The following is a 16,151-nucleotide window of genomic DNA, read 5'->3' as shown; positions in this document are numbered from 1 at the left end:
TTGAAGGCTTGCACGTCTTGTCACCTTGGACCCAGATCTCCTCTTTGGGGTTTGGCTGCATTGTGATTTGGCAGGTGGACCGGTACCCAGACCCTGATTCCAAGCCACCTGTTTAAGGAAAATGCGGCGGTCGAACTCAACCCGCTAGCTTGAGAACATCGGCCAGCACAGGTAGTCCGGCCCCAGAGAGACTCAGGTGGCCAGACTCGCAGTTGCCACATCTCGCGGGATGGGCTTGGCTTGGCTGCACTGTGATGGCAAAAATGTATTCAAGTATGAAGGGATTGAGGCTTGGGAGGAAAGAAAGAACGAAAGAGGAGAGACTGAGAGAGAATGTTTGATGCCACGTGACCTGCCATCGAAGTGCGTCCGTCCTCCTTCCTACATGTCAAACACGGCGTCGACGCTCAAAGCTTTTTCTTGTAAATCGACAGGCACTCCAATGAACCGGCCATATAGAAGATCTTGTGGCATTTTGTCTTCAGTAAAGTGTCAAGTTTGGCTTCCCCATGACGTGCAAGTGGGCCTGGTGGCTAGACGCTGTATTTCTGGGACATATTTGAGGTATAGACAATATTTGGATAGACAGTACAATGTAATCTTGTAGTGTTAGGGTTACCTGGTTCACTTGTTATGAATCAAAAAGTTCCACGAGTGGAACATTTATCACATCACTCCAGAATCTCGTTCAAAAACTCCTCCCTTCATGTCAAGCAGGGTGTCGGCTATAGCTTCTCCCATAATATACTTTATGCGATAATATATATGAACATATGGCTATTTACAATCTTTCTGATTTTCTGTTTCTCCTTGGTGTGGGGCTAGACTTTTCTAGTAAGGCTTTAAGGGGCCAGGGTCTTGGCCCACGATACAGGCTGTCTGATAGTACCCTACATCAAGGTTGTACCATCGCAGTGCACTATATTGCGATATATCATGTTTAGACAGTCAGATGTCGTAGTATTATGACAATTTCGGTTAAATTAACGTTCTAAAGGTGAAATATCATCTTCACTATCCAGTCTCTCGTTCTCTTTCTTTTTCTTCTCTTATCTGGTTACTTGTGATTTACTAATCAACAGAAAATGCGCTGTGAACTGGATCCATTGAGATTGTATTAATAATAATAATACTGATGATGATGATGATGATGATGATGATGATGATGATGATGATGATGATGATGATGATGATGATGATGATGATGATGATGGTAACCATCGCCCTATTAAATTTTTATTTTATTTTAAGATTGACTTGGCTGCAATGCAGCCAGTACATTTATTAGCCCACACAGCCCCATCACTCCTCGTCGGGGTTACCCCGGTCTCCGCATCGCCCTTCAACACCTAGAGCATCTGCGGGTGCTTAAGACCCACACGACGACGGAAGACGGATGGCACCCCTTCCTCCGAGACGGCAACAACTTCCTCGTTCGCCAGCTCCTCCAGTCCATCCTCGTACAGAGGCTGAGTCGGCCAAACACGCTTCTTCCAGGCCTCAATGGCCTTAAGGCGCCGCTGCTCACGGTAACGAACGACCTCACGAAGCAGACCCTCGTCAACGCGGTAATGGACATTCATGATGCCCACAAGCCTGGCGAAGATGTCAAACGGCAGGGTCAGGAGCATAGCGGAAGCAACCCGAGCTACCGGGTCGCGAGAAGCGAGATCCGCGAGGGAGGGACGGCCACCGAAGTGGATGTACTCGAGGCGTTCATCGGTGAGGTCCAATTCGGGGGAGGGTCCAAAGGCCGGGGGGAATGCGGCCGCGGATGAACTGGGCCTGCGCACGGTGGTCGAACTGGAAGTTGGGGGTCACGAAGCTGCCGATGAACTGGAGAGCCTCGTGTAGGACATTCTTAGGAGCGTTCTTTTCAAATTCCTTGATGAAGTTTAGGCTTGCGTTCCGGGTGACATCCTTCATCTGGCGGCAGGTCAGGAAGTAGTTGTGGGGAGCCATGCCGAAGTCAATCAGGATCTCGACGGTGTCCCAGGCCATCAGGCTCATGGCGAGGTCAATGCCTCGGTTTGCGACGTCCATTCTTCCCAGAAAGATACCTGAAGTGGCATAGCACAATGCCCAACGGACCCGTACAACGTTGATATTCGTTGCGTTGAGGTGCACACCCATGAACTGGGTCACGATGTCAAAAAGCCAATCATGACTGACCAGTGGAGCACCGTACAGAGCCCGGAGGGCCTCAGAAAACGCCATGAATGCATAAGCATTGAAGGCGGGACCGGCGGCGACGTGGATGTACTGGAATCCGTTCTGCTGCTGGTACACCATGGCGTCCATGAGATATTGCATGAACGGACTGAGGGCCATGGTGGCCATGTGGAGGAAGAAGATTGTGTGGAATCCAGCTTGTGTCGCGAGGAGGGGATCCAGGACACTGTTGTGACCGAGGAGAATGTGGAAGTCCGCAGTGGTGGCCGAGCCAAACATGTAGCGGACCTGGCGGAAGGCGTGGATGGGATGGTCCACGAGGGAGGCCTGGCTACCACCGACAGTGGCCACGGCTACTTCATTGTTATTTTCCGCGGTATTCGAGCGGATGGAAGTTGCAGAAGTCGAATACGTACCAGAAGATCCACTCTCGGTGGACGAGGAAGAAGAGGTGGCCGAGCGAACTCGCAGCTGGAAGGTGCTGGAGCACGCCTTGCGGCTCACCTGGAAGAGCTTCACGACGGACGGGGCGAGAGGGGAAGGAGAGGACGAAGAAGAGGGAAGGGTGGGAGGAGGAGGGGAGGGAGTCGAGGTGGTCATCCCGGTGTCCAGGTTCTTGGTTTTCTCCAGCTTAGATGGAGGGCTGCTCTCAACGGCGGTTGGTAAGAGAGATTTGCGTCCAAATCAGTGGGACTCGAAAGAAACGGTAAAAATAGGGAGATAAGAGGGGTTGCGAAGGGAGAAAATGATGGAATTGGATAGCAGAATAAATCCCACTTACCTCCCAGTGAATGCAAGTCCCGTGCCGTCACCCTCTCCCAAGTGAATCAGCCGGCTCATTCACTGCCAGTCAATACATGGGTGGGCGACGGCACGGGACTTGCCATTTACAAGGAGCCCGCCATTGCATCTACAATTGTCCATTCGGGTGTACCCTACGCACATTAGAAAAATGTTGGGATATCGAGTCAATACAACTGTCCCATGAGATACTATAGTACTCGAACAAGGCGTACTGGAAGAAGAGACCTCTGTGGATATCTGAAGTCCATATGCTCATTAGTCGTACATCTTTATTGTTCTCTATGTCCTGTTTGTCTTCCTCTGCTCCCACATTAATTCCGTTCACTCCATTCTCATTTTACAATCAGCAATTAGAATTATATTAAGGAATTGAGGCAATGAAATGATGCAGAAAACACTCAGAAAAGAGATGTAATGGAAAATTAACGCTTTAGCAGTAAAATAATATCAAGATACCCAAGCTTATTGCTTCCTCACCTCTCATCTTCCTCTCATCCTCCAGCAATTCTGTTCACCTTCTTCTCATTCTACTAAGGATCTCGCCCAACTGGAATGATATTGGTGCATCAAGACACTACAATCATACTACACGTAGGGATTTAAATCATAGATGCAAGAAAAAAATAAATTTACTGGCATTCCTACTCGTACACACCCACTCCCACCAGCATTCAATCTTCTCCTCCTCCACAACCCATCACTCCATCTTCAATCTTCACTCACACACTAGTGGCGAGAATGCGATTCATCTTCCACGGGGCTCACAATGGCTCCCCAAACCCCCTCCAAACCCCCTCCAAACCCCCCCAACTGCTGACCGTTGCCGCTGTTCTAGTAGTAACGAACTACATGCTCGAACAGGCAGTCAACCGGGGCATGGGCACAGCAGCAGGTTCGATGCGGAGGGTGGCACCCAGGGTGGCTATGGCTGCTGCCACCCTGGTTGTGGTAAAAGCAACCAGGGGTCCAATAGCAGAACGGCCCCTCGCGAGGCTCGCTCTGGAATGGCGAGGGCCGAAGCACCGTCACCGACGTCACTTGGCCAACCACCGGCCCATAGGCCGGGAGGCACTGACCTAGGCCGCCCATCTCGGGGGCGTATCCTGGACCAGGGGCCTCGTGAACGTCGGCTGGGCGGGCTTCGGGATGCCAATCGGCAGGGTCGACGATATACGGCCCCGTGTATACGTCGACGGCAATTGAAGCACCACCCGCGACAGGTTGCTGGGTGCCGGGGAGGATAGAGTCCTCCCCGAGGGGCATGGCCTCTGCTTTGTCGAGAGACGGGGCAGGAGAAGGTGAGGTGTGGCGGGCCTCAGTGATAAGAAGGTCGGCGGGCAGAAGAGGAACAGGGGGGTAGAAGTGGGCTGGGAAACCTGGGTTGCCGCCGCGACCACAGAACTTCCCTTCTCAGCCTCACTCTCGTCCGCACTTTCGACGGACTTGGCCGGACCTGCAGCGGCAGCACCGGCGCTCCCAGCGGCGCGGTGCTTCTTGCCCCGGCGCTTGCTCTTGTTCTTCTTGGCCCTCTTCTTTTTCTTGACCTCCGTCTGCTGTGTCGGGGCAGACGGGGCATCCATCTCGTGGCCCTTGGGACCAGACTTTGAGGGCGGTGCAGCGGACTCGGGCTTCACCTCGGACGAGGGGGCGGGGACGGGGACGGGGACGACGGTCGAGCTCGACGCGGTGTTGCTGGCCGGGTGTACATTAGTGCCCTGGCTTGCGATTCTGCCCAGAATCTCGTCGACCTTCTGAGCATAGTGGCGCACGGCCTCGTAGTCGTTCTCGTCATGGTCGGTGCTTTCATCGCTGTCGACATAATCCTCGGGCACATTGGCCGGCTCGTCGTGGTCGGCGAGGGACGACAATTTCTTCTTCAACTTGGCCAATTCCGAGTCATTATACTCGTCGTCCTTCCCAGCAACAATCCGCGAGTAAAAGTGTGCCATTTTCATTTAACCGCAAAAGAAAGTGGAGGGCTTTCGGACTCGATAATTAACGCTTTGGACGGCATCGTCAGCGCGTGCGCCGTCGACGGACCCCATCGGGGTCCACGATTAAATGTGTCCTGGATGCTGTACTAACCTTTGATGATATTTAAATAAGCTATTTTTGATAGCTGTGATCAAGCTGTGCTGCTGTGCACTGTGGGAAACGAGCTTGTGAGGAGGGTGGTAGAGGAACAGAGAGCGGAGCGTGGGCAACATTATGAAAACCATCACCCGCCCAAGGCAGCGATCAGTGAATGGAAGCCGCTATTAATACGGTACCATGAGACGCCTCTCCAGATTTCCAACCCCATTCTCAAATCTAATAGCTACGGGCTCTACAAGGACTCGATCTGTGTCAATAATTGATCTCAGGGGATATTCACTCTATTTGAAATGTCCCAAGGCTGGAATCGCAATCCCAGTAATTAAGAGAGTTCTAAGTGCTGCTTTTGATGAAATGGTGCGCTTCGCGCTTAGCACATGCAAAATTACGGTACCGCCCCTGGCGCCTGAATTGGAAGCTCACAGCAGCTCCCAGGCTACCATACGCGGCTTACCATACGTATGCACACGAAGAATTTCACCCTGTACCCAGATATCGAGGCACCACTCAATATGCTCTTGAGTGTATATACCATTGCTTTAACTAATGAATGAAGCAAAGCATGCGAGGTTTGATCAATAGATGCATTCACATTTAACGGAACTGCAGGATTGTACGTTCCCCTAAGATAGCTCGATTCCAATATCTACAATGTATCCAAGTCTCAATATGCCTTAAGATTAATCTTAAAATTGACCTGTTTGTATACAGGCTAAAGTGTGCGCAAACAAAAAACAATAATAATACTTTGGGCTGAGATATAGTTTTGAGGGTTATCAAGATCACGTGCGCCACGTTGCGGATCTTCCCGTTCCTGCAGCTGCCAATGCACGCCCCATCGCATCACGTGTAAGCCACGGGTGTACAGTGTAAACCAAGGTACGAGCTACTCTATTTCAACTTTCGAGCTTCTAAAAAAAGGTTGCTCGTGCAGATTAATTGTGTTCTACACATATAGATCAATGAGAGAAAAGTAAAAGAAATATGGATACATTTTCAATTCAAATACACCTGGTTACACCTTTGCTCGGGAATATGAGTTCAACAGAACTGTCCAAAGAAAACAACAAGAATAAAGAAAATGTGTAGGTAGAGTAGACGACAGACGCTCAAAAATGCACCAGGTGGTATATAGTCGTGAAGTTTGATGAAGACAGTCAAAGGACAAGGGAAAAAGTGTAAAAGGAAAGAGGTCGCTCAAGCAAATCCGAGCAGTTGAGATATGTGGCACGACACAAAGCCAGGATAAGAAAGAGGGCAATAAAAACAGGCAAAGAGAAAAAAAATTCAAAGAGTGGATCGGGTTTCGATCAGAACATGCCGCCGTCAACGGGGATGGCGGGAGGAGGATATTGTGGGACTGCAGGGGCCGGACCAGCCATTGCCTCCTGGCGTGCCCGGGCGTTTAAGCTGCCGCCTGCGCTGGATGTTTTGCGGAGGCGGTTTCGGGACGGAGGTCGCTTCTCGTCTTCCATGAATGAGGTATGCTCTTCGCCGAGACTCGGGGCTGGGGATGCGGCCCGGGACGAGTCGTGCTTGTCGGTTCGGAAGGCGCTCATTATGGTTTGGGTACCACGGCGACGACGTGGGTTCATTGGAGGCAGGGGAGGGGCTCCATTAGATGGGATAGCACCTGGTGGAAGGCCGACAGTGGGAACGTTGGAGGTCGATGAGACGAAGGTGGGCTCCGAGATCAGCTTCTTATTAATGGTGCGCTTTTGAAGCATGGTGTGTCCGGGGGTACGTTGGGGCAGAGGGTTGCCACCAGAATTAGTAGCAGACGCGAGAGCCGAGGCGGGAGATTGCTCTGGAGGCACGTCGTGCAACGGGGGGGTCGCATTGGCCGAGTAGGCCGGGGTGGCCGGAGATGGTCGAGGAGAAGCACCGATGATTGATGGCGGGTGAGCGGCCTGGTTGAAGTGGAAGGGTCGCTCGTATTGGAAGTTCGGATTGCCAGAGCCAGAGCGGCTGGCACTGCGGTATCTGCCCGAAGCGGCAGAAGAAGAGCGATCATAGACGAATGGCTCGGTCATCTCCACGGAGGGACGTCTCGAGCCAGGGGCCGTGGCAGGCACGGGTGGCTCGAAGTTGTCGGGCATAACAAAGTTCTCATGTGCAATGACTGAGCCTTCGTCCACGGTCTGGAGATCATCTCTTTCGCGGTACCTGGAGCGGCTCTTGGAGCGGCCCGAACCATCAGAGCCCGAGCGGTCTCTCTGGGTTCGGAAACTAGGTTGCGGGGAGACACCGCGGCTACGGCTGGACTCGCGCGACTCTTCGTGGCTGCCGCGGCTAATTGTTGGCATGCGGGAACGGAACGAGCGCTCAGTTGGGACGTGGGGAGAACTATTAGCATAGCGGCCAGGGCCAAAGGAGAATCCTGGCCGTTCCTCGTGCCGCCAGGACTCTTCGACCAATGCGGGAGTGGAGGAGCTGTTGTAACCGTACAAGCTCTTCTGGTCAGGCTTCCCGAGGCCCTGCTTGCCCGACTTGTGCTTCAGGATAGAGAAGGCATTGCCAGCCTTTGGCCCAGCGCTAAGATCCGGGGTGGAGCGGCCAAAGGTAGGGCTGCTAGAGCGACTCTCACTCTCAGCCACGCTACGCAATTTCTCCTGGACTTTCTTGCGTCGCTCAGCGAGCTCAATCGCAAACTCCTCCCGTTCCTTTTGAGTTTCGGTGCTACCATCCCGGCGGTGATGGTAGGCCAACTCTTCTCTCCATGAAGGAACCTTGCCGAAAGTCCCGTTGTCAGAGGAGTCCTCACTAGAGCGCTCAACCGAGACATCAGAAGAATGTCTAGAAGGAGCTCGGGGGCTCGACGTCTCGGGCTGCTGAACTGGCTCGGGGAAAGCCTCTGCGGGGAGTTTCTCCTCAGTCGGGGGCGTGGGAATATCCTCTGGGACAGGATCTTGCGGAGCATCCTTGCTCGAGTTCATCTCCTGCTGCGGCAGACCGGGAGAAGGAGGAGGGAAGATGGAGGACTTGTCACTCTCCTGGCGAAGGTGAGACCGAATTCCACCAAGACCGAAACCAGCTTGAATGACTGGCGAGTCAGGTCTGGGAGGCTCATTGTCTTGTGCCTTGTCCGAGGCATTTGTCTCCTCTGGATCATTCTCCTCAATCGGCTTGAGGTCACCCAGATCCGAATAACGCACCTCGGGGAGAGTCTCGAGTTGCTCCCCATTGGGGGTAGGCGGCTTAGTTGCAGTGTTGGATTGGTAGAATTGACCGTATTCAGTTGCCAAAGATGTAGCGGACGAGACCTCGTACGATCGGCGATCCTCGCCTTCGTCTCCAGACTCGCTTGCAGTGGAGTTGGCGTAGAAGGTGGCAGACACGCCGGGCCGCGAGGGCGAGGCGTCTCGAGATTGGTCCATGCCGTGGTGAGCGTCACTGCTATAGTGCGAGGAAGCAGACTCTGCTCGAGAGCGATAGCTTGACTTGGAAAGCCCGCGCGAGCGGCTGGCAGGCTCCTGGGGCGGGGCCCGACGTGGCGGTGAAGGTCGTCGCGGGGGAGGAGTTGCGCGGCCCTGATGCATCTGAAGCTGACGACGAGAGAAAGCCTGCTCGTCGAATCCAGTAGCGGGTCGATTGAACAGACCCATAGCGGTAGCCTTGCCATGGTCCTCTGGGTTCAATGCCGCCGCCAACAAGGAAGCGCCATCATCCGTTTCGCTTGAAGGCGGGCTCAGGGGAGGTGCGGCCCCGAAACTGGCCGCCGTAGGCGAGATACGATCCCTTGGTGCAGGCTCGGGGATTGTCGGTTGCTTCGGTGAAGTAGCAGATGACGGCGGGCTGGTTGGTCGAGATGTAGAAGCTGGCTCGGCAATTGCCAGTTTCTGCAGCCGATCACGCAAATTTGTGGCGCTGCGAGAGTAGTTTCGGTTCAAAGAAAGGGAATCAGGGGTTCCAGCGCGCTGGCGACTGAGACTTTCAAGACGATACAAAGTCGAGTTTTGCTGATTCTGTGCCGTCTGTGTCAATCCCTGGCCGTAGAGACGTCGAGATCGGACAGATCCATTGCGCGGGGTTGACATGGCTGAAGGTGGCCCAGCCTCGACAGGAGCTTCGGGAATTGCATTATTAGGAGGCTGACCCTGAGATGAACCAAGCTGGTTTTCGTCGATGGAGGTGGCGGCGGTCGACGTGCGAGTATTAACGGTGGGCCCGGAGGCTATGGATGAGTAGGTCGTCCGGTTGATAGACGAATTGGTAGATATCGTATCCTCGTACTCATGAGCAGCATATTCGCGAGCAGATTCTTCCGCAGCAGCCTGTTCCTCCTTCTCCTTGCGACGCATCTTCTGGAAAGCGGACAGGTTCAAGTCATGTTCATAGACTGCCTTGCCCATTCCGCCTGGGGAGCTTGGTGACGGAGCACCACCAGCACGCACAGGAATCCGGTATACCTTTTGGCGACCACCGAACAAGTTGTTTCCGTCTGCTCGGCGGGCCCTGCTCATGATACTGCCACTCTGAGGCCGATCGTCGTCTGTGCCGTATCCAATATCGGCACCAGAAGCGTAGGAATCGGTGCGTCCCAGGGCAATTGAAGGTCGACTCCCGTCGTTGGAAGATACTTCGTCAATGTCTGTGAGAATATTGGGGTTGTGGCCGAAGAGATTCAATCGGGAAGCACGTTTGGGAAACAGCACGCTGTCGTCGCTAGCCTTGCCCATCTTGGATTCTGGGTCGTCCTGTTCTCGCAGCATGCTGAATCGGGCCGACAGTTTTGGCATCAGCAGACTAGTTCGAAAATCATCCGTCGGCGGGAGAGCTGCGGCAAAATCTAGCTCTGGTTTCGGTTCGCGGGCTTCCTTCTTCTTGGATGGTTTCAAGCTGAACGGGGATGAACTCGTGGTCGTCGTCGACCCACCCTCCAGCTCTTCCAAGGTGTCCTTCACCTCCTTGTTCTTCTTGTGTTTACGGAATCGATTCATTGTGGCGTTGGGGTGTTTCGTCCAGTGGGAGCCAAAGAGAGTGACGGGCGAGGAGGATCCTCGGGGGCGGTACTAGACCGAATAACGAGTAAAGCGAATGACTATGGCTTCATCACGGAACTTGTTAGTCTCCCCAGCGTGTTCCACACAGAGACTTGTCTCGAGTTCCATTCAATCTCGTACTTACTAGGCTAATCCTTATCCGGAGAACGAAGAGAGCGACATGGCCATCCGGCGCAAGACGGTGCAGATGGGAGAAGACGGGGACTAGAAGTCCTGGGGGACGAAGTGTGCGTAATGAACGGCCCCCGCGATTTGATTTTCCTTCGCGTACCGTGTACAGCTGGAATGTCCAGGGGTCGAGCGCCAATCAAGCGCTGTGGGTGACGGCGGGCGAAGCCGGTCGACAGATCACACGAGGAACAAGGGAAGGGTGGCGCAGACAATTGGTTGGTTGGCGGCGCAGGGCGAATTTTCCAGCGGGAACAATACTGACTTGAATTCGACAGGTTGAAAGAGCGACTGAGGGGCGAGAGGACTGTTAGAAGAGGGAAGGAGGGACCTCGAAGAATGCGATGCGTCGCGGGAATGGGGGAGCGGCTAGTATTGAGTTCCGGGTACAAATGTTGTAACGGGCTAGAAATATCGCAGAAAAAAAAAAGGGATCTGGATCCGGATCGTCCCCGGCGAGCCCACCGTTCAGGCGATCACTATTCAGTATGACATGTTCTTTAATTATCGGTTAGTATTGAGTATTTCTTTTGCCTCCTCTCCTTCTACGATGATGCTATTCGCAGAATGCTATGAGCGAGTATGCAGCTATCTTTGTTTATCTGTCACCAGGGGCTTCCCGAAGCGCATCCATGGTGCAGGCGTACCGGACGAGAATCCCCGGTGGAACAAATCGAAGGGTCCCTTGCAGGCCCGTACGGTATTGGCGGTACGGTATGGTACCGCAGCAGGTTGAATGGATCATTTCCTGGCCCCAGTTTATTTTATTTCTACCATACACGTTAATCCCAGGACCAGGATCCAGTTGGACCCCGGGCTGAACGCCCACTGCGGAGGCCTGGTTAAACTATGCTCGTTCCATTCTAGGCGCTGCGGTGCCGCGGGGCTATATGAAGATGAAGGATGGAGGGCGGACGCGTCGAAGATCCATGCCAAATATGCAGATGCTCCTCAACGCCCTGCGATCATGGAAATTGCTGGGCTCCGCTCGTTCCGAGGGCCTGGACGCGGGACATGCCCATCACGAACGCTCTGCCTCTAGGTGCTCCGATCGCAGACGAACTTGATTTGAGGCCGATCGCTGGGTCCGATTCCTCCACTTCCGTACCTGTACACTGTGTACTCTGCACTGCCTGTAGAAGGATTCTAGTTTTATTAGAAATCAATTACTCCTTGCATGCCGGGAAAGCCGCAGCTGCAGCGCCTCGATCTCTCCTGCGTCGTGCAGGAGGCGAGATGGCCTTGGTGCAGGCGCTGCGGAGCCCCGGACAATGCAATTTATGTCGACAAATTCGCCGGGTTGCGAAATAGCCGCGCTCGTGTGGACGATGGCATGCAGCCCATTCCTCCGCCACGCCGCGCATTGAATGACTCTATCTGTCTACCATTTCTCCGAAGGCCGCCTCCTGCGTCGTGCAGGAACCGGGTGGGCCAGGCTGAATCTGGGATCGCTCCTGCTCGCAGATGCCCATGTACCTTAGGGTAGGAACAATATGTGGTTGAGGCTATCGACCTGCCGTGCCACCTTCTTTGTTAGGGAACCGTCCGAGGCAGGCAATCTCGGCAGCATCGTCATCGATCTTTTTGTTATGATTTGGATTTGGATATTTTCGCGAATGTTTATTTATTTTTTTTTTCTCGTCGGTGGATCCCATCTGGAGAGGACCAAAAGACGAGCGGTGGACAGGGCGCCGCCCGTCCTCGGTTTCCACCTAGCATTGCAGTTTGTTTCAAAGAAGGCAGTCCGTTGCATCATTGCCGGGCGATGGGAATCAGGATCCTCAGAGGTAGTGGGACCATGAGATCATGCAGCACAGACCTGAAAATGAACCTCCGGCCAGCTGGACGGAGGGCCGGAGACGATTGAAAGGAGCTCAACGGGACTCAGGCGCGGACGTAATCCCCGACCAGAGGCCACATCCCTAGCGCATCTTCTGGGTCGCAAGTGAGAGCCGGTGTGAGGCTTGACAGCCGTTGTTGGCGGATCCAGTGTGGGCAAACCTTGAGCCCAGAACCTCAGGCCATAGTATGCGACAGATGGGCGGCTGGCCTACTCCGTCGGGGGTAGGGCGTACCAAACAACGCGCACAGCGAGCGAACCGAGGCCTTCGCTTGCGATCTCGAGTGCGTGCGGGTTGGGCGGTCCACCGGGTGTCCTCCCCTTTGAAAGGTGGTCGAAGCAAAGCCGACGCACTCCCCCTCTCTTCACGCCGGCATCTGAATGGGCACCCCCGGGGTGGCACCCTAAAACTGCGGGCAGTTCCCCGTGCGTGCTGATTGGACGGCCGGACACCGCTGCCCCTGACTAGCCCGCGTTAGCCTCGTATTGAAAGGAAAAGTTGGGATCAGGCCCAGCGTGAATGCGAATACACCAGTAAGTAGTACACTAGGCGGGTGTGGGAGGATGTTGTATTGCTATCAAATCTCAGTTGCTTCAATGTGATACCCTCAGCACTTACACCACATAGAACTCATTATTTATGTATGTAGGCCCATTCTTTAGCAATCGCCTCGGAAAAGAAAAAGGCGTACCTGAAAAGTGGAGCCGCCCAGGTCCACCAGGCCCATCGGAACAGCTCAAGCCCGGCGGAAGAAATTTGGTGTGTTGGAAGAATTGCCATCCAGAGGAGTCCAGCGGAGAAGATTTGCTAAAAACTGAGTAAGCCTCAGGCCTTCCCGTTCGATCTAGTTAACTATTACGCTGGGCCTGGATCCCCGATGCGCTGGTCGGTTAATCTATTTGATCGATTAATCTATTAATCTATTAAATGCCCACCGACCAAAATATGCCCGTCTTCGAATCGTGGAAATGCAAATTCAGGGCGATATGGCCATACACGCCTACATGGATCGACCGGAGATCGATCGAAGCAAAGACCAAATCCTCCGCGAGCCCTTCCTCCAGATCCTTCATCCAATGCTCGTTTCCAGAAACACGACCGGGGCCTAAGGACCATGTCGAAGGGCCGATCGCCCTGTTCTTTGGAATCGCCCGACTCCGCACTGAGACCAAGGCCGTTGTTTCAGCGTGCGATCAAATTACAGAGGGACTTCCAGACCACTCTTGCGCTACAATGGTGCTAGGGCTGACCGAGGCCATGCTGCGGCTTAATAATGGTCTTGCAGTAAAATAGGTACAATGGCAATCGGAAACATCCCCAGAGTTGCCTAACGGTCTCGTTTTGGAATTTAAGTTCGGGACGCCGTTTCGTCTGGTCGCTTCACTACCTTAACTAGCAGGTCGTGACACTAGTATGTCTAGCACAGTAATGTGCGAGTCCCGCCTCGGTGCCCAATTTCAGCAGGTGACGGTCCAATTCACGAAAAATTGGTGGGAGCGAATTGGAGGGGGCCGTCGGGGCTCGCGACAACGACGGCCCTGGGGGGCAGTGGGCCCTCCAGCTGGCGTGAACCTCGTATTTGTACGAAGTATTCGGTATTCGGTATTGTGGTAGTGGTCGGCTAAGCCTCGATGTCCCTCCAGGGTTTAGGGCAGTCTCGTAATCTATTTGATTCAACACTGCTTCGTGATCTAGGACCTCCCCAACCAGTCCGGATTGAGGCGAGATTAGTGAACGGCAATGCACTACCTACCCGACCTAGGTAAGGGTTCAACCTACCCTCCAGAGAGTGCCGAGACCAGCAATCATGACTTCATTCCCGTGAAGATCGTCGAATAACATGACGGGCAGTCAATATACAGTTGATATTAATAGTATACAATAAACATTATATTTCACTAAGCATAGATGGAGATTAATGTCACTTCTGCTAGGCCAGTGTAAGGAAAGGGTTGAACGTGATTGATGTATTTATCTTTTTGATCATCTCTTGGAAACGGAAATTATGGGAAAAAGGAGAGAATCTATGAGATCGAGGGCTCTGCTGATGGACTGGAAAGCATTGGGCTGCGGGTACTGATGAAGGAAAAAGGGGGAAAAAGACAAGTTGGTCAAAGTCAGGATTGATTGGGAATCATGGGAGTTAGCTGCCTGCTATTCAGGGTATTTTTCTGGTTGTTTTTGTTAGTTGTTTTCAATTTTTTTTTTTTGTCGATTGTGCTGTCGATTTGTGAAAGGCGGCTGCAACTGCGGCTGCACAAGACACGGTGCGGATTCCAATTCGATTTCGAATCAGAGCTCCTTGAGCAGCCCTCCCATGTGGTTGAACGGGACGTCATATCCAAACTCAATACCTGCCGCAAAAGCTAGTTGATAAACGTGCAAGATGGAGGTCAAGGCAGTGTGGTGCACGGTCTGGATCCAGTCCACTCCTCTCCAGAGACAAATGCGTCGGAGATTGGGCAGGGCTTCACGGGGTTTGTTCTCAAGGAAGGCTTCCAGGAGTTGAAGGAAGCGGGTAAACTGGCGTGTATCCTTTCCAAAGTCAACCTGGACCCAAAGTTCTTGAAGAGTTTCCGGGAGCGCGTCTCTGAGGCGAGGTTGGGTGGCCTCCCGGTCAAATTCCACCAATTCCTCTCGAAGGAAAAAGGAGGCCGGCGCATTCAGGGATTCCAAGCGGAAGAAACTCTGCAGCAGATCGCAGAAGAGGTGGCTTTTCCATCCCCAGGGGCGGCCTTCTTTGTCAGTCCAGAAGCGTATCAGTGTAGGCACCGAGGCACCCTTGCGATTGGTCGTTCCAGAAATAGCAAGCTTTCGAATGTTCACGAGGGCCGGATCGTCCTTAATCCCCTCAGTGATCTCGATCAACATGGTACCTCGCAGGAAAATTGCCATAGACTCAAGGTTAGGTAGATCCAGCAAGCTGAGGACGCTGTCGCTGCCATACGAGACGTTTTCCTTTCCGCGCTGGTAACGCCAAGTCAGGTTGCTTCCCAGGTCAATGGTCTTGAGGTGATGGAATTTGGAGATAGAACAATTCCGTGCCTGGCGTGAGTCGGGGTACGCGGCAAGCTTTCTACCATGCTCAATGACCCACATCATGAACTGAGGGTTTTTGAGGAATTGATAATCCAGCCGAAGATCTCGGAGGTTCCTGAACTGAGAGACAAGCACAGCAGCATAGGCATAGACATGTCCGAATCTCAGATATTCTCCCCACCGTGATCCAAGTTTAAGACCCGCTCTTCTGAACTGACGTTTAGCAAACGAATGCACCTCCGGGTAGAGGCGTTTGAGGGTCTGACTGGAACCAGAGTTATACAACTCCAATCTGCGAGGCACATGAACCACCCGGGGAGAGAGGAAGCTAGCATATTGAACGTAGTCAGCTAGTCGGGGTCGTTTCTGGATGATGTCCAGTAAAGCGAGAATCCGAAGCAGCGGAGGGTCGTACCAGTCAAACTCGATCCGCTTGTAAAGATGGGGTTCGGCTGCAGAATTGAGTGCTTTGGAAACTTGGGACAGGGAAAGAAGATCCTGTTGTGACAGATAACCTGCAATGTGGACCCAACAATCCATTGGTAGCTGTTTGAAGGGGCTTTCCTTCGTGATGGGCAGTTTTATGTGCGTCTTTTTCTTAGCGGTTTTGCCGGGCTTCGTGATTGCCATTGAGAACCGTTCCATCATAGTCTGAGGCATCTGTGAATACCAGTTTAGGGGACCGATGGAGGTGGGGAATTCAGCTCCCCAGTATGGGAGTGGCAGGGGTGGCGGAGTGGTGGATTGGATGCCCGGGGGTGGAACCATTTGAGGAAGATAGTGGATAGAGAAAGGCTCAAGTCCAGCTTCGAAGAAAGAGCCGGCAAGGGTGAAGTATGAGGAGGGTGGCTCGTGGATTGGTCGTTGAGTTGAGGCTTCAAGTTGGCTTGCGTCGAGATGGGCGACCACCACGAGGCTGTGGCTTGAAGCCTCTCCGAATTCCGAGTCGCTGTCCTTTTGCGGAAAACGAGGGTAATGATTTCAGATCTGTCTTTGAAAGAGACATTTCGTTAGCATTCACAGATTTCAG

The 16,151-nt window shown here is 53.2% G+C and overlaps 4 protein-coding genes across 4 annotated transcripts; all 4 read right to left on the bottom strand.

Moving 5' to 3' along the window:
• Positions 1-1,349: 1,349 nt before the first annotated feature.
• N7532_000478 (uncharacterized protein) lies at positions 1,350-2,772 on the bottom strand (the record flags this gene model as incomplete). Its single annotated transcript, XM_056612982.1, has 2 exons — positions 1,350-1,779; positions 1,805-2,772. The coding sequence occupies 2 exons, from the start codon at positions 2,770-2,772 to the stop codon at positions 1,350-1,352; spliced, it is 1,398 nt and encodes a 465-aa protein (XP_056480206.1).
• Positions 2,773-3,807: 1,035 nt separating this feature from the next.
• On the bottom strand, positions 3,808-4,931 carry N7532_000477 (uncharacterized protein; the record flags this gene model as incomplete). The annotated part of the gene is made up of 2 exons (XM_056612981.1): positions 3,808-4,343; positions 4,397-4,931. 2 exons carry the CDS (start codon positions 4,929-4,931, stop codon positions 3,808-3,810), a joined length of 1,071 nt encoding a protein of 356 aa, XP_056480205.1.
• A 1,449-nt stretch (positions 4,932-6,380) lies between these two features.
• Positions 6,381-10,010, bottom strand: N7532_000476 (uncharacterized protein; the record flags this gene model as incomplete). The annotated part of the gene is made up of 1 exon (XM_056612980.1): positions 6,381-10,010. One exon carries the CDS (start codon positions 10,008-10,010, stop codon positions 6,381-6,383), a length of 3,630 nt encoding a protein of 1,209 aa, XP_056480204.1.
• A 4,364-nt stretch (positions 10,011-14,374) lies between these two features.
• On the bottom strand, positions 14,375-15,889 carry N7532_000475 (F-box protein; the record flags this gene model as incomplete). Its single annotated transcript, XM_056612979.1, has 1 exon — positions 14,375-15,889. One exon carries the CDS (start codon positions 15,887-15,889, stop codon positions 14,375-14,377), a length of 1,515 nt encoding a protein of 504 aa, XP_056480203.1.
• Between the last annotated feature and the right edge of the window lie 262 nt (positions 15,890-16,151).

The sequence above is a fragment of the Penicillium argentinense genome (genome assembly GCF_028826775.1).
Source record: "Penicillium argentinense strain IBT 30761 chromosome Unknown utg000001l_segment0_segment0, whole genome shotgun sequence".
Classification (NCBI taxonomy): domain Eukaryota; kingdom Fungi; phylum Ascomycota; class Eurotiomycetes; order Eurotiales; family Aspergillaceae; genus Penicillium; species Penicillium argentinense.
Note: the sequence above shows the minus strand (reverse complement) of the source record. Positions and strands in the feature narration are given on the sequence as shown.